Source organism: Panthera leo, chromosome B3 (genome assembly GCF_018350215.1).
Source record: "Panthera leo isolate Ple1 chromosome B3, P.leo_Ple1_pat1.1, whole genome shotgun sequence".
In the NCBI taxonomy this organism is placed as follows: domain Eukaryota; kingdom Metazoa; phylum Chordata; class Mammalia; order Carnivora; family Felidae; genus Panthera; species Panthera leo.
In genome coordinates this window covers 41,244,942-41,270,872 of record NC_056684.1, presented here as the reverse complement: position 1 = coordinate 41,270,872, position 25,931 = coordinate 41,244,942, and the positions used below count along the sequence as shown (strand labels likewise).

Sequence of the window (25,931 nt, the reverse complement as noted above, 5' to 3'; positions counted from 1 at the left end):
ATGGAAGCTCTTTTACAAATGAGGGTTAAATCCCCTGGCTAAGCTTCTGGTGCCCAGTAATCCCCCACATACTGAGGCTGTAGTGACCACAGAACTGAAGCCGTGCTGACAGCTGCATCCAACACAGTTTCTCCAGCTTGAATCGGGCCCCGCCCCCTCCCCGGGGCGTGAGGGCCACCTGAGGTACAGCCAGAAGGCAGGCACTGATGAGATGGCTCTCCGATCTGCCTTCTAACAGGTGCTGTTCACATCAGTGGGCACTGAGCAAAAAGCCCTTGACAGAACAGTCAGTCCCCTGCTTGATCAGTAACAATGTTCCAGGTCTTCTCTCAGATCTGCATAGAACAAGGGACATCACATGCCTAATTAATCCACGGACTCAATCATCTGGGGTTGCGGGGAGTGTTGAGTGATCTGCAGCTCTGCCATCCATCACTTCTGACAAGTTATGACCTCTCTGAGCCTGTTTATCTCTACAATAGGACCAGTACCCTCTCTGTGACGCTCTGATGAGATCAGGTCTAAATGTGCAGTTGCCTGGAGGGCTGGGGTAGGGAGAGGCGTCCTCACATCCACATCTGTGGGGGCCTGGAAAAGCCAAGTGCCTGGCAGAACCCACAAGGCCTGGGCACCAGGAAGATGCAAGCAGGGTCTATATGGGGGTGATCCAGGAACACTGGATGGAGGACATCACTTGATTTGAGCCACGCTGGAAGACTGACCCCCGCTCCCACGGGGTCTGTGTTCCATCAGCAGGTACAGTTCAGCAAGGGTGCAGCCAGAAAGCCCAAGGCATCCCCACAGATGCCAGGGGAGACGGGAGCCTGTGTTCCAAAGCCACTTGAAAATGGCTCGGAGGTTACGAGTGTCCTCACGGCTTCCATTAGAGCAGACTACAAACTCTCCAGCTCCTGAACGCACTCTTCACTCAGTTTTGGCCAAGGCAGCCAATGGCTACACAGAGGAAAAGCTAGGGGGAGGGCACACAGCCTTGGCACGGGCACCCGGGCAGGAGAGTGCTCCCCGGTGGAAGGCTGATGCCAGTCACCACACGGTGCCAGCTGGTCTGCACGGGAACCTCAGTACTAGCAGAGACTGGAGCCGCACGCTCTTAGGTCAGGGGCTCCAGGATGCTCCTTGGCAGGTGGAGGCTCCTGGGGTGGGGGAGGTGCCATGAGGTTTGTGTTACAGGGACACACGGGCCCATTTCTGCACAGGTGGGATGACTGGCGGGAACTAAGCTCTCTGGGTTCTACCATCATCGGTGGGCGTGCTCACAGGAAGCCAGGGCTCCCAGCTCTAGCGTGTACACACTTGTGATCTGGCACTTTCCCTCTCCAGACCTCAGGTTATGGTCTGTAAAAGGAGAGGTCACCTGACCCCTTAGCTCTAGGATTCCTCCAGCTGTAGGATACAATGCCCAAGACTTGTTTTTTTCTGCTAAAAACCAAGTTCAACACATCTGACTGGCAGGGCTGGGCAAGGGCCACAGAGCTGGGAGGCCCAGAACAAAGCTGCACTTTGAAAGGCCTCTGGGGAAATCTTAAATTTTAAAACTTTTTTTTTTTTTTTTAATGTTGTTTATTCTTGAGAGGGAGACAGAGTGTGAGCAAGGGAGGGGCAGAGACAGCGAGAGACACAGAATCCGAAGCAGGCTCCAGGCTCCGAGCTGTCAGTGCAGAGCCCGGCACGGGGCTCGAACCCACAAACCGTGAGATCATGACCTGAGCCTAAGTCGGTTGCTTAAACGACTGAGCCACCCAGGCACCCCAAGGGGAAAGCTTAAATTTTAAAAGCTGGGGGTCCAAATTCTCTGGAGACTATGTCAGGGTCAAAAAAACTGCAAGTATTTAACTGAATGAATCCAGCAAATAAAAAACTGCCCAAGCCTCTACAGAGGCTGAAAGTGAACTAGGGGATAAACACCTGTGCTGGGCCCACTTCAGCCCCTCAGACCAGGGACTTCAACCTTCCTCTCTCAGGGCTTCTAAAAATCAGCAAATTACAAAAGAAAAAAAAAAGACAGGTTTCCAGCAAAGAAATGGCATCTGTTATAAAATCAAGGTGTCTATGCAGATTTTCCTTGCAGGGTCAGACCTCCTGAAAAGCCGTCCAGGAAGCCTGACAGGTGGCGCCTGGAACCATGAGCATCAGCCTGCTGAGGGCACCTTTGCCCTACAATCAAGAATCAAATGTGGCAGCAAAGGACAGAGCCTTTCAAAGGTTGAGGCATTATTTTTATTTAAAATAAACCCTGAGGGGCGCCTAGGTGGCTCAGTCGGTTAAGTGTCCAACTTCAGCTCAGGTCATGATCTCACAGTCTGTGAGTTCGAGCCCCACGTCAGGCTCTGTGCTGACGGCTCAGAGCCTGGGGCCTGCTTCAGATTCTGTGTCTCCCTCTCTGCCCTTCCCCTGCTCATGCTCTATCTCTCTCTGTCTCAAAAATAACATTTAAAAAAAATTAAAATAAAATAAAATAAAATAAAATAAAACCCCGAGACTGCAGATGTAGCCTTCAGCTGGGCACACTCCCAGCCCAGCTCAGAAAGAGGGAAGAGCCACTTGTTACCAGGAACCAGCCCAGGAGGCTCTGAGAGACCCATCTTCTGGCATTGCCCAGGACCTCAGGAGCACACAGAGGCCTCTCTCCTCTCACTTCCCTCCTGGCCCAGAGTCCTGGGCAGTGCGTTTCCACCCCAGGCTGAGTGCTTTAGGCCCAGAGCCCTTCACCACTTCTGTTCCTGCCGACTGAGCTCTGACATCAAGTATTAAAGGTTCGTCTTTGCCCAGAACCCCTGTGGCTTCCCAGAAGCTGTAGTTTCTCCCTCTGAGACCCAATTCCAATTGAAGGCTTCTCTTCGACAAAACTAACATGTGATCGTGACACGTATTATTAGGCACAGTCACTGGGAAATATCTATATAACACAAAACCGTATCTTTGTTCCAATTTCTCTTTGAAAACACTTATTTTCTACCTTCCTTGTGGAAAACAAGTGCCTGCAAAGCTCTCCATCTGGCACCTCATTTGACTGAACTGTCCTCGGTCCATGAAGTACTGCAGCAACGAACCGGCTGTAGATGAAGACAAACCACCCAAAGGCCTTGCCCTCTTCCTGTTCCCACTCCCCGCAGCCAGAACCTTCATAGCTGCTCTTGAGATGGCCCCCTCTCCCAGAACCACCCGCTCATTCTGACATGCCCAGGAGTGTAACCCCTTCCCCAGCCCATGCACAACTTCCCACCATCCACCATTCAAGGATACGAAAGCCACTCACTGGTTCTCATATTATTCGCACATTCACCCGCTCATTCTCGTGGTCACTCATTCGTGCGTGCAGAGTGCCTACTAGCAATGGCGGTCCGTCTGCACGACCATAAACCGCCCGGCTCTCTAAGCCCCCACGTACTCCTCACAGGCAAGGTTAAATCGTGTTACTCTCGTTAGCTTCCTCCTTGCTTAGGAGAGCCACTCCCCACTGGGGCTATTCCGGAAAGGCTCTTGTTAGCATGTTACACTCAAACCAGCATCAGAGGAGGAGGAAGGGGGTTGCTGAGAGGACAGGCCAACGGGCTGACCCAAGGGCCCCGGGTGATGGGTGAGGGGATGAAGTAAGGCAGCCAAGATGATAGAATAAATGAAAGTAGGGGCTGCCCACTCCCAGGGGCTGCTCTGTCATCTCCAAGCCAAGCTCACTCGGTGTGAAGGAGTGTTTCTGACGGGTCAAAACGCCGTCACAGTGAGACTAGCCCCAGAGCTTGTCCTTTCTCAGTCAGAGGCTCCACTGGAGGTAACAAAAGCAGCCCACGCTCTGGTTCCTGCATCGGCTTTATTTCTCTGCATAAGGAACCCTGCACAGGCAATTCAAATTAAAACAAAATAAATATATGAATATTCATGTAAAACTGTCCTTTCTAATGAACAATTATACACAATGTACAATTTCATGTTCACTGGGTGGGTTTACAAAAATGTACCATTCCCAACTAAAAATGCACCAAAATGGTTCCATGCAAACTTATCAAAAGTGACCAAAAATGTGGAGGGAAAAACCTGACTGAGAGCACTTTGTCTTTTTTTTTTTTTTTTTGTACAATCACAGAAAAATAAAAACATCTAATTTCTTTGTTACATTTAGAGTAACTAAATGTGGCCACTGTTTGTAATGTCGGTTTATGTTCCTAAAACATCTATGTAGTTACCATAAAAGTGTATCCACATGAAACTGGAAGTGAGCATCACTGAGAAAAGGGGCTGGTGGCCCCCCCGCGCGGTCAGTAGTCGGTGTCGGAGCCCTCGGCGTTGTCCACGTTCCGTGAGAGCATGTAGTTGTCCATGTCGATGGAGCGGCAGTTGTTGATGGCATAGCGCAGGCGCTCGGCCATGACCAGCTGGCTGGAGTAGGGGGGCAGCCGCAGCTGGAAGAAGCAGGTCTGTGAGGTAGGCAGACTGTCATAAGGCTGTGGAGAGAGAGACCCGGAGCCGTGACTGCAGCATCGGGGTGTCACGGGGTACCTGTGACTGCTGCCCCCCCAAAATCAGGAAAGCACTTCTCCCGGCCTTTAAGATGGGCTCCACAGACAGGACTGCAGGGCCGACTAGAGGGGAAGGACAGACTGTGCTGTGTTGGAAGGAAGGCGGGCTCTGGTGTCCCACGGCCACCAAAGTTTTTGGTGAAGAGGGTTCCTTCCTGTCCTCACTCCCCCAGTGGCCCCGTGTGGAAGGTGAGAGCAAGCCCTGACCGGCAGGATCATGTGAGAGAACACACTTCTCACGGTGCCTGCCACGGAGTGTCGGTGCAGCAGAGCTCGTTCCCTATTGCCTGAGGCACCTGAAGCGGCTGCAGGGATCCCCTGCCAGCCGATGAAATGGAAGGAACTGGGAGGGAGTCACCACCCTCCTCCACGCCCACCCCACCCCCGCCCATCCCTCCCAGTGTGCATTCTGTGTCCCTCGTCTGCGATGGCTGCCAGCACACAGCTCGCACGAGGAGGGAGCAGTGAATTAAATCCCAGTCCATCCATCTAACTGACAGTGACACAGACATTTAAGATGATCATTACGATGACCAGCAGCAAAGCCGAAAAGTGCCTGGGGCAGACTGCGCTAAATACAGCACACAGAACCACATATGCTGGAGGCTGACTGGGAGGCGCGCCACATACGTGAAAGGTGGAAAAGGCCGCTACTGGGGAGGCGACAAACGCTCTCTGGCCCTCCCTGCAAACACAACTGGCTGCCCAACTGTCTGTACTGATGGTAATGATTCTACTTTTTTATAACATTAAAAAAAAAGTTTTTAAAAAAGCATCTGGCCTCTCTTTCTCGCTCACCTCCTTGAAACTGGCTCTCCTCCTCCTCCCCGGAGCCCTACACCTGGTGAATACACCTCAAAGACGTGGGAGATGGAGGGCCTACAAGCCTAACTGGGCCTGAGTCAGTGAGGACACAGAAACCTCGATCGCAGAAAAACAACAACCAGCAAAGACACTGAAGGGGAATGTCAACAGGTGCGTCTGATCAGGAAGGTGGAGCGATGGTCTGAAAGTCACAAAGGAAGGACCTGTAGTGGTCGGTTTTCTGAGGCTGAAAAGTCTCAGGCAGGGGATTAGTGATGGATTAACTCCCAGGATGGCAGGGGTAGCTTGGGACGGACACACAAGGCAAGGGTTTTTTCCAGAGCTGAATAGAAGCAAACCATTTCTTCCACCCACCTCTCTCTGAAGCAACAAAACAGATTTACAACTTATAGTTTCTGGCAAGTCATGTAGAAAATTTATGGAAAGGTTCTTTTCATAGCCCTTCCTGTGCACGGCCTCTCCAGCAAGCCTAGCCTAGGCCGGCAGCTTCAGGAGGCAGTGGGGGAGGGACAGCTTTGGCTACAGCAACCTCCAGGAATAGTTGCTGGAAAAACACCAGAAAGGCAGACGCTGAAACTGGCAGGAAGGGTCCTTGTGTGAAGAGGCCCTACTTTCCTTACTGTTTCCAGAATAAACATGATGGGCCCTGCTCGGAAGACTGCCCAGCTCTTGAGGAGTTGGGAGGTAAAGAGATAGAGGAAACACATTCTAATTTAATGCTGGGTTCAAGGGATGTACCAGGTGTCCAGGAAGTAGATAAAGGGAGATCCAAGTCTGGCCTCAGGAAGGGTCAGGGGCAGCAGGAAAGCATCCAAGAGGGCTTCCTGGAGGAGATGACATTGGTGTCCGGACTAAAGGATAAGTAAGTGCTTGCCAGGCATAGATGGAAAGGGGTGTGAAGAACTTCCTAAAGCAGAGGGAAGAGCCTACACAAAGGCACATGAGTGTAGAAACAGCGTGGTCTGTCAGGAAAAAAGATAAGCAGTCTGTTACGGTCAGAAGGCACTATGTGTTAAGAGGTGATATCAGAAGGCAGGGACAGAGGCCATACTGTGGAGGTATTTAAGGCCACTAAGGCAGCTGTCATTTATCCTCGAGTCAGGGGGCTCCTGAATGGTCTGAAAGGAGGAGAGTGACAAGGTCAGATGGGTGTGAGAAAGATGACTCTGGCAGCAGCGTGCATTTAAGGCTCTGAGCCCTTTTATTTCTAAGCCATCTGTCAAAATGGCAGCTGGGCTGGGGCTGTGCCGCAGAGAAGCCACACCACCTGCTCCACGGCACGCACCACACAGCAGCCACAGGGCACGTATTGCTGTTCCCGTCTTCATGTTCCTTCTGCAGTACGTGCGCCAGTTACTGGTTAGTATTTTGTGAAAACAGACAAGACCACGTCTGAGCGCACAAGTCACACGATGAAAAGGCACAGGAAATAAGGGCAGAGGCAACACGATGGCCCCAGTGGCAAGCTTAGCTTTTACTCGGGAAGATACTGGAGGATTTAGCAAATGTTGCTGGCTGTAGTGTGATTTCTATATCCATTTAGGGCTGTTTTCAGTCAAGTTATGTTTCTTAACAAGTTTTTCTGCTGGATTTTTTTTTAAATCTGGAAATTCCAAACATTAAGCCTGAATTGGCAGGCCTACTTGAGGGTCACCAGTTCAGTTTTCCCAAAATGCAAGCAACAAGGAGGCGGCGGGGCGGACATTAGCCAGGAAGGCAGGCGTGCTTACTTACCCTATCAACCTTCATGATTTGAAATCTCTGAGAAATGTCAGCAGTGTTGGCTGGTAGTCGAGATCTTCCAGACACAAACCTCATGAAAAGCACCCGCTCCTCGTTCGAGAACTCCTCCAGCGTGTGCCAGAACCACTGCACCAGCTGGTGCTGCTCGTCCACCTCCCGGTACCGCACCACTTTCTTCAGAACTTCCACAGAGATCTCGGGCATCCCACACACCATCTGCTCCAGCTGCTTTGCCGTGAGGAGGGACAGCAGCGGCACAGGGACGATCCAGGACATCCCTTCTCGGACTGCAGCCACCTGCTCCCAGGACAAGTTGCTTGTTACACGTGTGCACGGAGACCGGGAAACTCCCGCTTGCTCATTCCCCAGACCCCCACTTTTCCCCAGAACTCAGGTGCACATGGCCCACCTGCCCCTGCCCCTTTGTTACAGCTTCTCCCTGCCTGTGGGACTTGTACACCCCTTCTGGTCCCAGATCAAGTCCATTTAGGAGCCTGCCTTCCGCCTCCACAAAACTCAGCCCGCTGGGCCCCCCAGTGCCATCCCCGCTCATACCCCTAATCACGTGTGGCCGCGCACTGTTACACTGGGCTCTGTGGGCTACTTGGTCTCCTCATTAGGGTAAGAAGCTCCTGGAGGATGTGTCTAGCTTCTACTGTTTTTGTCATTCATATTTTTCTTTTGAAAATAATTCTATCCTTTCGTAAAATTTATTTGTGCTCATTGTAAAAAAAAAAAAAAAAAAAAAGAAACGTACAAAGAAGAAAGTAAAACTGGCAAGTCTTTCTGTGGGAAGGGGGTAGAAAGGACAGAAGATTTAATCAGGAGACTTGGGGTCTGAATCCAAGCTCCACCTCTTCAATTTTTTCATCTGAGAAGCAAGGCAAATGATTGCTGCTCACGTGACTATGACGAGAATTTTTAATGCAAGTCTGTGTGACCAGACAGTTACATTGCTTCTTTTCTCCTAGTGGGGTGCTCACAACAGGTCAGCTGGGAAATGTGGAGCGGGAGCTGCCAGGGGCTGCCCGAGTCTGTTTAAAAAAATCCCCCCCAAGGAGGGCGCCTGGGTGGCTCAGTCAGTTATTGTCTGGCTTCAGCTCTGATCATGATCTTGTAGTTCTTGAGTTCGTGAGCCCTGCGTCGGGCTCCGTGCTGGTGGTGTGGAGCCTGCTTGGGATTCTCTCTCCTCTCTCTGCCCCTTTCCCATTTGTACCCTCTCTCTCTCTCAAAATAAATAAACTTAAAAAGAAAAAAAAAAAACCCAAGGTTGCACAGCAATGCACACACCCTACGCACAGACTCATCACCATTCAAGACTTGTTCACAAATACTTCTTCACTCTTGGCCAATTCAGAAGCAACAATGATAAAAAGCAAAACAAAATCTGAGGACCTCAACAGGAGCCACACCTTGGGGAAGGCCCTGGGGTTGTGACTGGTATAAGGCTGTCCTGCCCAGGGCTAAGAAACAGGAGTGGCAGTGAGGGCAGTTTGCACTGTTATTAAAGGGAATACCCTAGCCAAAGTTTGTCCCAACACAAGCTGTCATGCCTGGCAGAATACAAACCAAAAGCTGTCTGGAAAAAAATGAGGCTGGGGTTTGGGGCTGGCTGCTTGGCAGGGAACAAACGGGGACAGCTGTGGGAAAAACACTGGGTTCTAAGAGACATGGAGGAAGTGAGAGCGGAAGAAGGCCTCATTTCTGAGAAAGGAACAAAGCCAGGGCAGAGAAGAGCTCAGCTGAGAGTGGAGGGTCAATCCAACCCTCAAAGGAAGGGCCAGGAGAAGAGCCTAGACCCCACTGTTAAACCTGGTTTGGGATCCTGGCTTTGCCTTGGGCACATCACTTCATTTCTCTGGACTCTGTGCTTTCATCTGTGAAAAGGCGACAGTAACCCTTATGTTACAGGGTAACTATAGGAAAAACTGCACCTGAGGGTGCCTGGTCCCAACCTGGCCTGCAGGGGTGACCAATACATTTTTAGTCAATTATGTACTCTAAGGACTAAAATTCTGAAGAACTGGAGACAAACCCTAGGCCCTGGCTGTTGTTAACAGCGTCACTCACAGGATTTGCTTTCACTAAGCTAAGGGATAACAGTTTTCTGACCGGACTTGGCCCAAAGCCAGAGTCAAAGAAGGAAGCAGGAGTGAAGAGTGCAGAATATATATACACTTCAAATTACTACATAGCCTTAGAGTCTCAGTATAGCTCTCAAGAAGACCCTAACATATTCTGCAAATAAAGTATTACTAAAATGGCTATTAAGGACTGTGCACCCAAAAAAACCCATTTTTGGACAAAATATTCATTTCTCTGGTCACTCATCACATTCTCATTATTTATTAAATGCTTACTACATGTCAGCACAGAACAAGAATATTGAGGATACACCATATATATATGATGTGTGTGTGTGTATGGATATGTGTATGTATGTATGTGTGTATTTATACATGTATATATACATATACACACTTACACACACACATACATACATACGCACACACTTCACTCAAAGTCTGACAGGCTAATTAAAGAAACAAAATCTAAACTTTGTGGCCTAGTTCTTAGACCACAATATAGAAATACTGTGATATCTTGAGAAATTTCTAAGTAACAAAAAAGAATTCTACAGGCTATGGACCTGGAGGAAAGCTGGTCGGTAGAGATGAATTTTCAACTGGAGCTTGAAGGACTGCAGCAGGAGGGAGAAAGAGGGATTCGTGTGGGATTGCAAGACCAGTGTTTAGGGGTTCACTTGCATGGGCCCTGACTGACCCAGCTGAGTGGGGACACTGGGCTGGGGACAGTAAGAGATACAGACAAACAAGACAGGGGAAGAGTAAGATGTTGGGGTCTAAAAGCCTGGGTGAGAGCTTGGTCCTTCAATCCAACCAGTGACCAATTCAGAGCTGTCCTAAGGCCCTGACTAAGATGACAGGAAATTCATAGATAAGGCCTGTAAAGTCTCTGAAGAGCAGGTGAAATTCTGATACAAGTTAACGGACATGGTTAAGTTCATACATTAAAATTCAGTAGTAACCAGTTATCTTTTCTTTGAAGACAACTGCAAACACTCACAAGCACGTCCCAAATGTCATCTCACCTGTCGGTCCATCTCATGAAGTCGATATTCAATGGCCCTCTCCACATACTCCTTCCTGTTGGAAAATGTCAGTGGGATACTATTTCCACCAGGGATTATGGGAACCATTTTGCCATCAGCACTTTGGCCAACAAAAGAATCAAGAGGAATCATCTAAAAAGAGAAAAAAAATTTTTACAAAAAGAACCCGCTTTTTTTTTTTATGTAACAAATAAAAGTAGATTACACACAAATATAGCAAAAACAGTAATAACATCAAAAATATTTTAAGGATAAAAACAAGGAATCCAGGTAGCTAATCATGCCACTTGATCAGAAGGGAATGTGCTGACTTATGAGGCTGTAGTTAAAAATTCCTCTGTTCTCAAATGAGGCTTGATCAACTCTGGTCACCCCAGGCCTCCCTCTCTCCAACTGGGCCCCCCCGCTCGCCCATCCTGGAGGCAGAGAGTTGACTGAGGAGGAAGGAGCAGAAGCTGGGGTGCTGGTGTCAACTCCACCCATCGGCAGCTATGTCAGTTGCTGGGGCTGAGCTGCTCAGGCAGCAACGGGATATGGCGTGAGTTAATCAGACAGCAAGTGGAAGACTGTATCTGAGTTTTACACAGAAAAATTCTAGTCAAAACCAGCAGAAGGCAGACTGGCCAAGATTCACCTCATGGAAACTTTCCTCGGTAATCCCACTGTCTTCAATGTGAAGAATGCTGTTGAGGGTCTGCACGTAGAGCAGATCCACCTCCTCCAGGTCTTCTAGGGTGAGTGGGACACAGCACAGCTGCTTCCACACCAAAGGGGCCAAGTGGAGGTCCAGAGGCTTCTTTGTGCGAATGGCAACCCCCATCAAGATCCCTAAGAACTTAAACTGCATTAAGTGTTCGTCAAGGCAGGCAGAGGGGTTAAAAAGGAACCTGCAAAATTAAAGGAAATATTTCAAATAAACTGCCTTCATTTCTATTAGAAATAAGTTATCCGACAGCTACAGCATAATCCAGACCTGTGCTGTTCAATATGGTTGGTAGTCATCTGCCACATGTGGCTATTCAAATTAATTAAATAAAATGTAAAATGCAGTTCTTCAGTGACTCTAACCACATTTCGAGTGCCCGACAGCCACATGTGCCATGGGGCTAGTGTTCTGGATAGCCCAGGGACCATATTTTGAATTATTTTTAGAAGAACCATAAAATAGCAACTGAATGGTCTATTAGCCCCTAAGCTACCTGCTCCAGGATGCTCTGTTTCCTAAAATCATTTATCATTTATGAGTCCATGCAGCAGGATTCAAAATTCAAAATTTGGCAATACAGATAATTGCTAAGACTAAGTGCTGTGACTTAATAGCGTAGCTAATCTTTCTGATGAATTGTGATGCAGCAAATTCCTTGAGTGGAGGCCATATGGGCCTTCAGAAACACAAAATAAGTCAGGTTTCATTATCAAGTCTGAGTTTCCTCTCCCCTCTGTATGATATTTGAATTGGTCCTATAACAAAGTCATGACGGAAGTGCCCCAGTTTCCTGACCTGTAAAATGGTAATAATAACAGTTCCTACTCCTTTGGGTTCTAATGAGGATTCAGTGGGATAACATATGTAAAGCACTGAGAACAGTGCCTGGCACACAGTCAGCACTCAATAAATGAACTATCATTATTATTATCATTATTACTGTAGATAGTCAACAAACACTTGCTGACTGCCTTACCTATCCCTATTGTAGCCCACTTCTGCAGTAGCATTGGGAGAGGGTATAAGAAGGTCAACAATACCAGTTTCAAGTTCCTGTAAAAGAAAGAACAGGTTTTTGAAAAATGACAATCAAATGCATCAAGAGAACAAACTAAAGATCATACTGAAAAGAGAATATTTTGAGGAATTTATAGTTATGTGACAACCAGGCAACTCTATAATTTTTGTGGCTTTAATTTAAAATGAAACTAGAAACCTTCCCCATGTAGAAAATATCCTGTAGTATGCGGAAGTAACAAAGTCAATCCAGGGCAGGAGTTGGGGTATCTGTGAGCAGGGTATAGGTCTATTCGAATATACCCAACAAAGGAGAGCCAGAAGTTATTTCAGTCATAAGACTGATTAGAAAAATCCTGCTACTAAGCAAAGCAGGAAGGGTCGAGTGGATCTGGAAGCAAAGTGGTCACTGCAGATCTCAAAATAAGAACCAGTCCAAACTCTTAGTATTTGTTTTTCTAATTCCGCTAGAACCTGGCAGTTCACTTCCTTCTAAAAGCACCAGAATTAATCGGAGCACATGGGTGGTCCTGGATTTGTCTATTACATAAATGTAAGTATGTGTCATCATTGTTTCCTCTGCCAGTATTAGAGCACCACAGACTGTGAGTCATCGGTAGATGGTTAAGCACTGACAGGTACCTTCACACATTATTTCACAAACCCTAGCTATAATTCACCTATACATCATTAACAGCGTGATTTTTATAAGGCTCACAAATGCATCCTTGCTACATTTACAAAAACATGTCAGAGCAGTCACTGGAAACAGTAAAAAACAGCCACCACTTGAGCACATGACTCAGCAAGGGACACTGCATGAATATACCTGGCACATCTCTGTGATCGTGTCATCAAACACTCCCCCAGCATCATCCGCCCCTTCACCAACCAGCTTAACCTTCCACGCTCGTGAGGGCAGACGGAGGTCTGATGCATTCAGCTTAACTACTTGTCTTGCTATCTGGACAAAGATGGGCTTACACTTCCGTCCTCTTTAAAAGAAAGGGAAAACAGAATGAAAAACAACTCTCACTAATTTTCCCAAACCACCACAAAGGTCCCTTGAAGGTATCTTCCCATCAGTGAATGAACAATCCAGCCTAACAACAGTCAAACAGTGTGCTAGGCCCACTATAACCACACTGGGCACTAAGGGAAGCACTGCCACTATCCTAGTTTACAAGTGAAGAAGCTGAAGGTCACAGAGATTAGTTAGTAGTAAGATTCATCTAAAAAAATGCTAGACAGTGAAACATACACACATATGCTAACCTGGTTGATATCCTCTTCACAGTAATTTGAGGTCCATAGTTTTTGCCTTGAACCATGGTTTTCCCTATGGAGCGCACCATTGGCAGGGTGTAGACCCTTGGAGCTAACAAAGGCCGAAGCTGTCCCTGTACAATGCCCCATGTTCCAGCATTATAATGAGATGTACTGTTCTGTAACAGAAAGTAAGCTACTCAGAAATGGAACACTCTAAGGCTCAAAAGAAATAACACCTCTCACTTTTAGAACATAATTCTTCATGAATTAAAAGCATAAACCTGGGGGCATCTGGGTGGCTCGGTCAGCTAAGCATCCGACTTCTGCTCAGGTCACGATCTCATGGTTTGTGAGTTCAAGCCCCAAATCAGGCTTGCTGCTGTCAGCGCAGAGCCCACTTCGGATCCTCTGTCCCCACTCTCTCTGCCCCTCCCCGGCTTGAGCACACACACACACACACGCACGCGCTCTCTCTCAAAAAAAACAAACATTAAAAAAAAGTATAAACCTGGATAGTAGTATTAACTTTTTACAAATACTTTTTTCTGATAAAATACATGATTATCATTTTTTAAAACTTGGAAAATACAGAAAAGGACACACACACACACGCACACAAATGAGTCATCCATAATCTACATTATCACTCTCATCTATTTCCTTCCAGTTTCCTTCTGTGTGTGCATTTTTTGCATTGTTGAGAACATACTGTTTATACAATTTTTTGTTTTTCTCACTTAACTTTTTATCATCAACATTTCTCCCATGAATTACAAACAGTTTTCTAACATTTTCTTTAGTGCTGCCCAGTATTCTGTTGCCTGGCTGATCACCTATTTCTAACAGTGATCTGTCAAATCTCTCATATGCCCCATGACTAGCTACCCAAAGATTTCTGACTAACAGTTTTACAAACTGTGACACATTTTGGCAGGCATGTCTATACATTACGCAAACAAACAATCATAACCAGCTTGCTTTCTTCCTAAATTACTGACTATCCTACACAGGCAGTCAAACCAGCCAAATTTACTTTATCTCCCCCACAGGACCCAGAATGCTCATTTGTAAGGAGATAAGGAAGTCTCCCCAGTGTCTCAGATTCATTACAGAACCACTTAGACTGTGGTGCTAACATCTGTGTGTGCTTAAGTTTTAAAAATCACATCACATATTGGACTTTACAGAAAATACATACTTAGCATTCATACTTCCTTGAGCTATGGACAAACCAAAGCATTGTGTCTAGCAACACAGTTATCAGTATCTGGACTATCGCTAAACCAGCAACAAAATGGAAACAGAACTATTGCCTTTTCTACATCTTTTGGGAGCTGAGAGTAAAAAGTATTTTCCTGGGACCTGGAGAGCAGTGCTTCCCAAGCCAATATGTTACCTGGTTGTTGGGGCTGAGGTTCAGTAGCCTCCAGGATGAGTACATGAGGTCAGAGAAATGGTAGAGCAGCCGGAGCCTGGCCCTCGCAGTGTGAATGCTCACCTCCCTCAACGCCCCATACTGGGGGGGGACCGCATCGGGCAGGCCCAGCTGCAGAGGTACCGACACACCTGCCCAGAGAGCAAATGGACACTTACAAAGGAAAATGCACTGCTTTCATTTTGAGTATTTGGAAAATTTTCAAACACACAGAGAAGGTGAGATAAGTGTACAATGAACACCCATTCCTACCACCTAAGTTCCCTAATTATTGTCTATATTTGCCATATCACATATTTATCAGTTCCTCTCTCCATCAATTCACCTTTATTTCTTGAGGCATGCGTGTTGGTTTTTAAAGCATCTTTTTTATTTATCATTATGGAAACTTTTAATTTAATTTAGTTTTCCATTTAACTATGGGGCCTAAACAGTTCCTTCACAAGAAAACAAAAACACCCCAAATTCTTCCTTTCATATTCAGTAACTGCCATCTTCATAAAACACAAGATGTAAGCCAGGACTAGGTAGGCAATTCTGGAAAACGGAAATGGGCAACTCAGCAGTCACTTCCCACACTCACTAGGGATCTGAGAGAAAGTGACCATGACAGAAGGAAAGCTATGGGTGCATGGTTTATGAAGGCTTTGTACTGAGGAATAAGAGCTCTGCAGAAGCAAGGACTGTAAGGACCACATTCATGGTGAACCTCTTATTAAAAATGCATAAAAGAGTAAACATACAACACCCTACTTATTTGAGTTTTGTGTAAATAAAGATTTGTACAGCTCAGTTCCCAGCTTATTTTTATTCTAGTTAATTTTATGAATATTATTAGTAAAAGCTAACATTGAGTACTTCTATGTGCTGGGCACTATTCTAAGAGTTTCACACAAATTGTTTAATCCTATAGCCCTTTACAATAGGGGCTATTTTTATCCTCATTTTACAGACAAGGAAACTGGGTCTGAAGATCATTCATTCAGCTTGTAAGTGGAGAAGCTAGGATTCAACCCAGGCAATGTGGCTCCAGAGTCTGGACTTTTAACCACCACACTGCATAGCCTCTCTCCTGAAGTGCAAGTGAAATCTCTCTGGAAGATGAAGAGGACCCTGAATACGTGGAATTGTCAGTGTGTGCATAGCACTGCTCATTCTGGATTCTGTTAATCAGAAACCATCTCCTGCTTGTTTGGCCTCTACTTGGCAGTCCTCATTTGCTCTCTAAGGATACCTATCTAGAAGAAAAAATTCTCTATGGTGAGTCTTCCCCAGGGACCTATGGCTTAGAAGTAGAGGTCAGCAAATAGGGAAGAGGATACTGAGTTCCCAGGTACAAGGTTGCTTTAGGGAAATTCTAGTCTCTTAGAAACCAGAGAATGGTAGAAATAACAGGCTTAAGGGCCTGGAAGAGAAACAGCCCCAATATCAAAAAAATGCTTAAGAATGATAAATGCCCCACATTTGCAGGGAATGGAAGATGGACCCAATCTGGACAGTACTTGCTAGGATGTTAAGTACACAAATACACATTTTCTTAATATGTTTTTGTAGCTCTATAAGGATTTAATAATAAAGAAAAAGGTAGAAAACTGCCTATCGGTCCTACTACATGCTGGAGTAAAATGGCAACATTTTTTTTTTTTTTTCTGTGTCAGTGCACAGACATCATGTTTCAAATGGTTAACTTGGGGGGTGGGGGTGTGAAGAATTTGACAGACGGTCTCAGACCTTTTAATCTTTATTCCTAACAGCAAGCCTTAGAAAGCTGTGATTCATCACTTCTTTCATATAAATATGAAAAAACACTTAGTTGCTGCTCTAAAATTGTACATTTTTGCCTAAGTGACAGGTTTTTTTCTTTGGCGGGGTGCAGAGAGGGAGTGCTTTGTGTGAGGTCTGCAGGAGAATCACCTGCTATCAAAGCATTTACAGTGCTGGCAGCACAAAGACTGCTTTGGCTGGGTGGGGAGGCCTGGCGGTTTCAGAATGATGCCTCGATGCAGTCTGAAAATGGCAAGCAGACAGAGCAGGTGGGCACTGCTGAAAGAGAAGCTGCAGGAGAAGGGTAGTTCATCCCTCACCGGGTGCTCTTGGCGGGACAGGTGGCGCTGTCCATGCAGCACTGTGGCAGCGGCCAGCTGAGATCTGCCGGACATTTTTCCCTTGCAGGACTGTTACCAGGGTTGGTTCTCGAACATGGTTGGTGTGGCCTAAGCCAAGCTGGAAATAAATTACAAAAATACAGAGCCAATTACAAAGAGGAAGAAAGGAAGTCAAGATGATGAGATCTGCCTTAGGTGGTAGCAGATACAAATAAATATCTGTACTAACCAACATCAAAAAAATGAAGTTAATTCTGATTTTCTCGATCAGAATAGTCCTCACAGCTCAGACTGTCTCCTAAAAACCAAGCTGCAACAAGGCTATTCCAAATCTAGCAGTGAGTCTTAATGACTGAACACATCCTTGGATTCCACTTCTAGAGAGGAAATTAATTCATGAAAAGTTTAAAAAAATAACAGAATGATCTACACAGCTTTTATTTAAAACACACTGATTTCCTTTTAAGATGGGATGCCTGGGTAACAATAAATAAACAGCTATAAAAACGTACACAGAAGCAGATTCTCATCTCCAGGTCTCTGTTCCTAGGGTGTGACTGGACACCCAGTGTTTCAGCAGCTAAGCACCTTGACATCATTAGAGAGAATCATGTCAAGACCCTGCCAGTGACCTAAGATGTCTTCAGCATCAACTCTCTTCTCATTAAGACACTGTGCATGCAAACCACAATGATGAGCAGCTTCCTCATCTGTTAACATAGTGATGAGGTGACCACAGAGTCACCCATGAACAATGGAGACCTTGAACTTGAGGGCCTCTGGCTCTACGGGCAGACAGACCCAGAGAGGATTTACGGAGGAAGGGAATGTGGCTCTGCACGCAGGGTTGAAAGCCACTGTAGCAGCAGGCATCCTAGACATCTCCCACCCAAATCTGTGTCTCCTCCATATATAAGGTAGGCTGAATACATCAACTTCTTGAATCTTTTCTCAAGCTCTTAGAGGCTCAGTTTATTCCTCTCTAGAACAAGAATGACAAGACTTCCTGCAGAAACACAAATATACTATGGATACCATACTATGTACAGTACTATGTCATATTATTAAACATAAAAGTATGGGTTCATTCTTTCCATTTTCCAGATTAACTGATGCTCCTAGGACCTAATCTCACCCATTACCATAGTAAAAATGATGATGATGCCAATAGCAAATACCCCTAAAGTGCTGCTTACTATGTGCCAGGTACTTAATGAGTGTAGATACACACACATACTCAGTTAATTCCCTTAACTGCTTTGCTATACCATCAGATTTTTTTTTAAAACCATGGTGTAATGCCTACTTGGCCACAATCAAGAGAGACACACACAACTGGACTCACAAATAATTCAGTCCGTGTCAAAGTGATATGTGTGAGGCATTGTGGTAGATCTTATGAGTTTCCTAGCTTATCCCTTTACCAAACGAGGAACACTGTCAGATTTCTAGAATATGAGGCAAGCAAGATAAATATTTACCTGCCCTTCTGAATTGCTCCCCCAGGCATACACATCTCCAGTTGATGCCAAAGCAAGAGTGTGCTCAGCTCCAACCGCCACATCTTCGATGACCACTCCAGCCAGCACAGGGATCTGCTGTGGTCGGTTATGATTGCGAGCACGCCCCTCTGGCAAGCCTATCAAGCGATCTGAAGAAATAGAGGAAATTTATGGATGGCACACAACAGTCCTTTATGTTTTCTAATGAGTTCTCTAACTTTTCTGGTGGAATGGCGATGACATATAGAACTCTTTAGAGCCAAAGCTGCTATTCTGGTAAGGTATACTGGATTCTGAGCAGATGAAGTTTGAAACTGTTTCTTTGCAAAATGTCACAGACTCCTTATTCATAAAATAAATAAATCTAAAATTAGCAGCTTATTTCAAACCAAGAGGCACCTCCAGTATCCTATTTGAGAGGATTGGCAGGTAGTTAAGAAAGGCCCTACAGTTCTTGTACTCTAAGAAAAGACGTTGCTCAACTTGCCTTGTCCTCAAACTTCCAGCCAACTTCTCGCTTTCCCTCTGCTGCCAAACTTCTAGAAAGTGCAGGCCAGCCCCTGTTACCCCATGGCCTCTAGAACTGTTTGGTTTGGCCACCTCTTGCAGCCTACCTTCCACTCTCACCACTACACTGAGACTGTACTGTCAAAAGCCATGAGCAGCTCCTAACTGCCTCTTCTCAGCAGCCTCTTCTCAGGCTCCAGCCCCTGGAGCTCCACATAACCTTCTGATGACCTGGCCTCAGCCCCCTCCCACCCTGCAGAGACTTCTCACTACCCTGGCTCACTGGCAACCTCTCTTTCACCCCTTTCAAAGCCAACTCTCCCCAGTCCTCTTTCTGTACTCACCTGCCCTAGACTTCTATCCAAGTCTTTTTATTGTATACTCTCCGTGGGCTTCCTGAGCCTGTTAACATGGTTCTAAGTACTATTATTGTGCATTATGCAAACCTACATCTCCATATCCAATTTCTCTGTGGAGTTCCAGATCCAAATCCCCAATAACTTGCTAGACATCTCCATACATATACCTAGAGTATATGTCTCCAATTCAGTATGACCTTAACTAAGTTCTTACCTACTTCCAAACCAGCTTCCTGTCCTCAGTTAGTGGCATTAGAGTTCTTCCAAGACTAGAAACCTCATTCACGACTTATTCCTTCCTCTTCCTCTTCCTCACATTTGCCTTACACCTTCCTCAGTCACTACAACTTGCTAAGAAGTTCGATTTAAGAAGGTGAATATACTGCCAGGGAATCCCACAGTGGATGACTCGACTACAAACCACTCAAGATCTGAACCCTGAATGCCTGTGAATTCCTAAGACCTGAATCCCCAGTCCCTGAGAGGGCTGGGGAATCAGACAGGATCCAGAGGAGCTCTGTTGGTCAAGAAGTGTTTATGGCAGAACAGTGGAGGGAGAAGAAAGGAGGATGGGAAGGGCTTTGGCAGGAACTCTTCTAGCAGGATCAAAGGCTCTGGTATGACAGACTATCAATGGGGAGAAGAGTTTGTCCTTATGACAAATTTCATGAAAAAGGAGCAGAAATGTAGCTAGTGAGTGAAGGTCACAGTGGCCATTCATCACCCAGAACAAAACACAACTCAATTTAGAGCACTTTCTGTAAAACTGGAAGGCAAATGTTTCTGTAATACATGTGTACACAAGACAAGTAAAGTATTGCCTGGAAAATGCCTCACCTTGACCAAAGGTATACACATGACCATCTTTGGTTAATGCAACAGAAAACTGAGTTCCACAAGCAACCTTTTTTATTCCAATTCCACAAAGGACATCAACTTTCTGAAAAACATAAGCGTAAAGCACATACTTTAAAAAGAAAATAAGAACACTTTTGAATTTGCCTACTGGCCTGTATAAACAAGCATTGTCTACTAATAAAAATACTAATTGTCACCTACCTGTCTCCACCCAAATTCACACTCCTAAATCGAATCTGTGGGAGGGAGTGTTGGGGACAGGGGCATTTGACTAAAATCCCTAGGACCCCAGGTGAGTGAAAGCATTTCTCTAGGCAACAGAGACCAAAGAGAATCCTGTGGCCTTTTAAATAATACTGCAAGACCATGTCCACGGGCTGCTCCCAGTTAGGCTTTTTCTACTTTCAGAGGTGACAATAACTGCTTTATATGCACCCCAGAGATGGTTTCCTGGCTTTCCACATCCCTAGCGGAATATTCAGCAGTCTAGATATCAAGATGTTACAGACTATATATGATAGGGCATCTGGAGTTGAAGATACATATTAAATATTCGTAAATCATGCTGCTTGTTAAACGTGTTAGGAAAACCCACTAGAAGAATTGCACAGAAGGTCTTCTGCAGAGCCAAGAAACCTGTAACATATTAGCTTCTAATTTATTATTTTCTGCATTTCCTTTTTATTATTATTTATTTTTATTATTATTATTATTATTATTATTTAAAAGGAGGCATATACCTCTATAATTCAGTGATAATAATAAGTTAAAATGGCAGCTGCAAGCATAAGGTTACAAAAGATTGTTCATGGTTCCCTCCATAAGACACCTTAGAGACATGTTTATAACTATTTCTTCTCTACATGGGAGATAGTTCTATATTGTTTGGCCTGTGTATGGAGACACAGGCTTCTCCATGCAGAATTTTTACATTCATTTTAGCAATTAATGGCTTATTTAAAACCAAGATCCAAAATGCTGGACATTTAAGAGTAAGTAATAGAAGTTTCCAAATTTCATTATGAATTTACTAAAATGTTAAAGGTAAATGATTTTCCAAGTAAAAAGAGGCACTGACACAAAGACAATACTGACCTGAGGGGAAGATTTTGCAGTGGAATTTCCTAAGCCTAGTTTTCCATAGTCCCCGTCTCCAAAAGCCCACACCATGGAGCCATCTGCTGATACTGCCAAAGTGTGGTTTAAACCACAAGCCACCTGGAGAAATAACAGGGTACTCAGTAAGATAAACGCATAGCACCTAAACCACATACCCGCTTCTGAGACTTCGGCTATATATATTTGTATTTTTATTAATTTCAGGACTTTCTGCATATGTTAACCAAAATGTGTAAGAAAAAATTCCTAATGTCCACAAAGAAAAAAATAACTTTTTCTTTCAAGGAAAAATCCTTTAAATACCTGTGGCTAACTCAGAATCAGAGAGCATAAAAGAGGAAAAAGTACATATGACTAAAAACATTTATACGTCTGAGGAATGATACAGGAAAAGATAAAAATATCTCCTTGTTCAGAGATAGTCTCAATGTATACAGGACCGGGACAATATTGCTTAAGAGCAGTAGCTACCCATGATGCTGCACTTCAGCCATCTACTTCAAAACTAGCAGACAGCAATGACAAAAATCTGTATTGTTTAAAGGTTTTATATCAAGTTGTACTACAGAGGGGTTTTTAAAACATTCATATCCTGAATTAAGGCTTCTATATGTTGGTCACATTGTTTGCCTTAAAATGTTAATTTTCACATTGGGAAAAAAAATCATGACAAATGATCAAGTACGCCAAACAAAATGTACATGAGGTTAAGTAGAACTGGCGATTCTAGTCTTCCTGAAAGAACAGAGTCTCAGTGCACACAGAGGAAATACGAATCTACGACCATGAAACATATTATGGATTTATTCCTTGCCTGTCCAATCTGATATCCCTCCAGTGCAGTCACTCTCTCTGGTAGTTTTTTGTTAGAGGTGTTTCCAAGACCCAGACGACCATAGTCACCATTCCCAAAAGTGAACAGTTTGCCGTCTGAAGTTACCACTGCTGAGTGCTTGAAGCCACAAGACATCTACAGACAGAACCAAGAAGAAAAAAAAAAAATTAAGAAGAGAGTATACTAAGAAATAAAGAACTCCGTCATTTTCGGGTAATAATATAGTAATAAACTTCACTGACAACTCTGGGTCTTCAAGACCAGTATGTCCGACCTGCCCAAGTGGCCCTCCTGCTCCTTCAAATCTTATCGCCTCATCATCCTCAGGAAGACCAAGCTGAAGACTACGTTGGAAGAACTGTTGCTATCCTATAGCTGTGTACAGATGACCTAGACCACGTGTAATAGTAAATGTGGAAATGCTTTGTGAACGCTAAAGTGCTAGGCAATTTTACATTAATCACTAACTGACTTTCCAGAATATGTGTACAACTCAGCCTTGGTAACAATAAGGATAAATGGAAAGCTTTTCATTCAAACTAATACTGTGTCCAGAACTATGCGGCAGAAGCTAAACCCCACTGTTTTTCTTCCAAGGACCTGGAGTACCCCAGCCTGGGCCAACCAGCTGGTTCAGGAGAAAGGACTCCATTCTAACACCAAAGCCCATTCAAACTTCTGACAAAGTCAAGAATGAACAACCAGAAACAGTGGATCTCTTGTAATGATTGTATAATGTATTTTTACCATTATCTCCTGTTACATGAATTTGAGAACCCTATTCAACAACTAGTATATTTTCATTCAAAGGCAAACTTATCCATGTCCTGCCTGACCTGCACCACTTCTTCTCCTTGTAAGGCCTCGATCTGCCTGGGGCGCCGCTGCCTGTCGCTGTTCCCGTGGCCGAGTTTGCCATAATCGCCATCTCCCCAGCTAAAGACCTCACCACTTTCAGTCAGGGCCATTGAGTGACCATCAGAACCACAAGATGTCACCAGCTGGGTCACCACAAATCCTGAACAGAGCAGAAAGAAACCCAACAAGAATCACTGGATGTTAAAATTCTTTAGTTGCAGCTGCTACAGAATACTCTTAGAATGGAAAAACACCAAAACTGCACTACAGTAATAAAAACAATGTCTTTAATTTTAAATCACATTTGTAGCCATAACTTAGTAAATTGAGAGCAGTCCCATAAAATAATGATGACCAGGAAGGAAAGGAGGGTGACGGAAACAGTTAGTCATTAAGGACTATGTTCTAGCCACTCCTATAAATGCTTTACCTGGATTATCTCTTCTCTATTTTCACATAAAACCTACAAGGCAGATATTATCATCACCACTTTTACAAATGGGTAAACCAAGTCACAAAGAGGTCTAGTATAGCTTGTGCAAGGTCCTAGAGGCAGGACGTGGTAGTTCTGGCCAGGAGTCCCACCTTCCCGTCCCCACTGCTGTGCTCTTCACACTTAGATCTCAAGGAAGAAAACTTAGAACTGTTTCGGAATTGGTTCTCAACTCATTATTACTTGTATGCTTTTAATACAAAAACCCTCTTTGCTCTCTTGTAGGCTTTGGAGTCAGTAAAAGTTGACTTAAGGAACAAGCCAGGGGCTCCTGCAGTGGTTTCTCCAGGGATATACTTTTTCCAAGTCAGAGAACTCTGACAGTCTTTGACAGCACTCTGAGAACTCTATAAAAGTCTTTCGTACATTTGCACATATCCATAGAAACTGGTTTTTACTCTAAAGGAAACACATGCATGATTATTGCTATTAATAGTTGCCTAATTTCAATTTTGTAATTTTACAAGAATTTGTTTACAACAATCTTTATGGGTTTTAAAATAGTTATTTATATCATTGAATTCTAGCACTGCCATGAAAAATAGCTTGCAAAATAACAGCTTAAAATATGGAAATCAGGCTGTACATCCTAAATGAGAATCTAAATAAGTGAAAATCCTATTATGACTTTATCCAGCAAAGGTTTGAGATGAGTTCCAACATAAGCAAACATTCCTATGGTTAGTCCATATTTTCTGACCAGCTTTTAATTGAGAATAATTTTACCTTGTAAGGCTGAAATAACTGTCAGCACATGAAGGTCATCTGAATTTCCTTGCCCCAATCTGCCATAACTTCCTTCCCCACAAGCCAACACTGTGCCATTGGCCTGGATGACAAAGGTACAATTCTGACCACATATGACCTAGTAAAGAAACACGGAACTATATTATCCTTCATTATACAGCCTTAACACTTAAAATGATTGTACATATACTTAGGAAGCCTTTATTAATTATTTTATCCTTTCACTAAAGGGGATGACTTGAAATAAGTATGGGGTTCCTACAAGCCCTTGATTGTTATAAAACTGCTTACTTAAAGAGATGTAGGAGGCTCATCGGACTATTTAAAATCATTTAGAACTATGTGATCTACAGGAATTTCAGCCAGCTGTGCGGTGTTAAAATAATAATGTTAACAAAACAGACAGCGGAAAGGATGATGGGGAAATATTAAAGACTGGCTAGAGATCATCAAGAAGCAGAAGCCTGAGGAGATATACACAAGAAAGAGTAACGCATCCTGGGACTCACTAAGGTAGAGAAGAATGGGTAAGAAAGCAGTGGCTTGAGAAAGGGTTTGGGAATATAGTACCACAATTATTAGAAGAGGGGAGGGGTGTTAAAGAAATCTAGCTAAAAATCCCTGTAAGCTAACGGCCCTCAAACAGAATCAATAATTAGGAGCATGTTAACTTCTGTAAATATGTACTAGGCAGGTCTAATGCTGATGCACTTGAAAGCAAGAAAAACTTAGAAAATGAACAAAAACCCTAGAAATCTTCTATTTGGAGGCTATACATGACTTTGTTCAGTTATTCCTCACCACAGATTACACAATGGTAAAATTTTTTTTAACGGCAAGGGAATCAGAATTGTTAGTTCCCAAGTTTCTTCTCCATTTCTTTACCCAGTAGTTACCTGTTGGGCCTGTGAGAATGAGGGAGCTGCTGCAGGTACCATAACATTTCTTCCAGCTTCGGCAAGCTGTCCATGCCTGCCAGCACCCCACAGGTAGACATCACATTTACCTCCCAAGTGCCAGTCCTGGAAAACCACAATCATCTCAAAATTAGATTCATTCATTCATTCATTCATTCATTCAAATATGTGCCAGCCTCTAAGAGAGACATCAGGTGACAAACACACACTTAAAATCAGAAGATTTACTGAGAACCACCATTTAGTTATCTTTACTGACCTCAGGTCTGGATGTTGCCCAAGACATAATTTGTTCATCCATGCCATTAATCCATTTACTGTTATCCTGTAAGACACAATAAACACCAAGATGAATCTTGCTTAATCAAAATGTATTTTTGCTTAACTAAGTCTTCTTTCCATAAAAGAACTTAGTAATACTGTAAGAAATTAAGAGCAGTTTTACAATCACACCAAATTTGACTATGCATGTTAATATTCTCCTTTATCATAAACAATTTTGCTATCTACTATCACTATCACTAATACAATGGTGATTCGAAGTTAACCATTTATGTTTTCTGAGCACCAACAGGTACAAGAGTCACCACCCCCACGAACTAGCTGTACAGCAGTAGCAGGTCACTTCATCTTTCCAGGCTTCAATTTCCTCATCTACAAAATGACAAATTTGGGGCAAATGGGCTCAGAAGGACTCTTCTTAAATTAAAATTATATTTTATATCTATAAATAAATGACCTATACTTCGATAATTTCCCTCAATTCATATTTCTGTTTTATACTGTATATTTATGTATTCAAATGTTTGTATGTACAAATATATATACATTTTTTAACATTTATTTATTTTTGAGCGACAGAGAGAAACAGAGCATGAGCAGGGGAGGGGCAGAGAGAGAGAGGGAGACACAGAATCCGAAGCAGGCTCCAGGCTGTGAGCTATCAGCACAGAGCCTGATGCAGGGCT

The 25,931-nt window shown here is 44.2% G+C and overlaps 1 protein-coding gene across 10 annotated transcripts in view; it reads right to left on the bottom strand.

The window, feature by feature from the left end:
* Positions 1–3,810: 3,810 nt before the first annotated feature.
* The window catches only part of HERC1 (HECT and RLD domain containing E3 ubiquitin protein ligase family member 1), a 186,294-nt gene continuing 164,173 nt past the window's right edge, over positions 3,811–25,931 (bottom strand). For all 10 annotated transcript variants that reach the window (XM_042941773.1, XM_042941772.1, XM_042941782.1 and 7 more), the window contains 17 exons: positions 25,223–25,288; positions 24,943–25,068; positions 24,026–24,164; positions 22,785–22,966; positions 21,928–22,083; positions 21,090–21,212; positions 19,974–20,076; positions 18,250–18,419; positions 16,748–16,886; positions 14,625–14,794; positions 13,235–13,404; positions 12,789–12,954; positions 11,919–11,995; positions 10,871–11,123; positions 10,216–10,368; positions 7,095–7,400; positions 3,811–4,460 (listed from right to left, as the gene is read on the bottom strand). In XM_042941773.1, the coding sequence (XP_042797707.1) occupies positions 4,275–4,460; positions 7,095–7,400; positions 10,216–10,368; positions 10,871–11,123; positions 11,919–11,995; positions 12,789–12,954; positions 13,235–13,404; positions 14,625–14,794; positions 16,748–16,886; positions 18,250–18,419; positions 19,974–20,076; positions 21,090–21,212; positions 21,928–22,083; positions 22,785–22,966; positions 24,026–24,164; positions 24,943–25,068; positions 25,223–25,288 (2,685 nt within the window). In that variant the 3' untranslated portion in view covers positions 3,811–4,274. The remainder of the gene's footprint in view (positions 4,461–7,094; positions 7,401–10,215; positions 10,369–10,870; positions 11,124–11,918; positions 11,996–12,788; positions 12,955–13,234; positions 13,405–14,624; positions 14,795–16,747; positions 16,887–18,249; positions 18,420–19,973; positions 20,077–21,089; positions 21,213–21,927; positions 22,084–22,784; positions 22,967–24,025; positions 24,165–24,942; positions 25,069–25,222; positions 25,289–25,931) is intronic.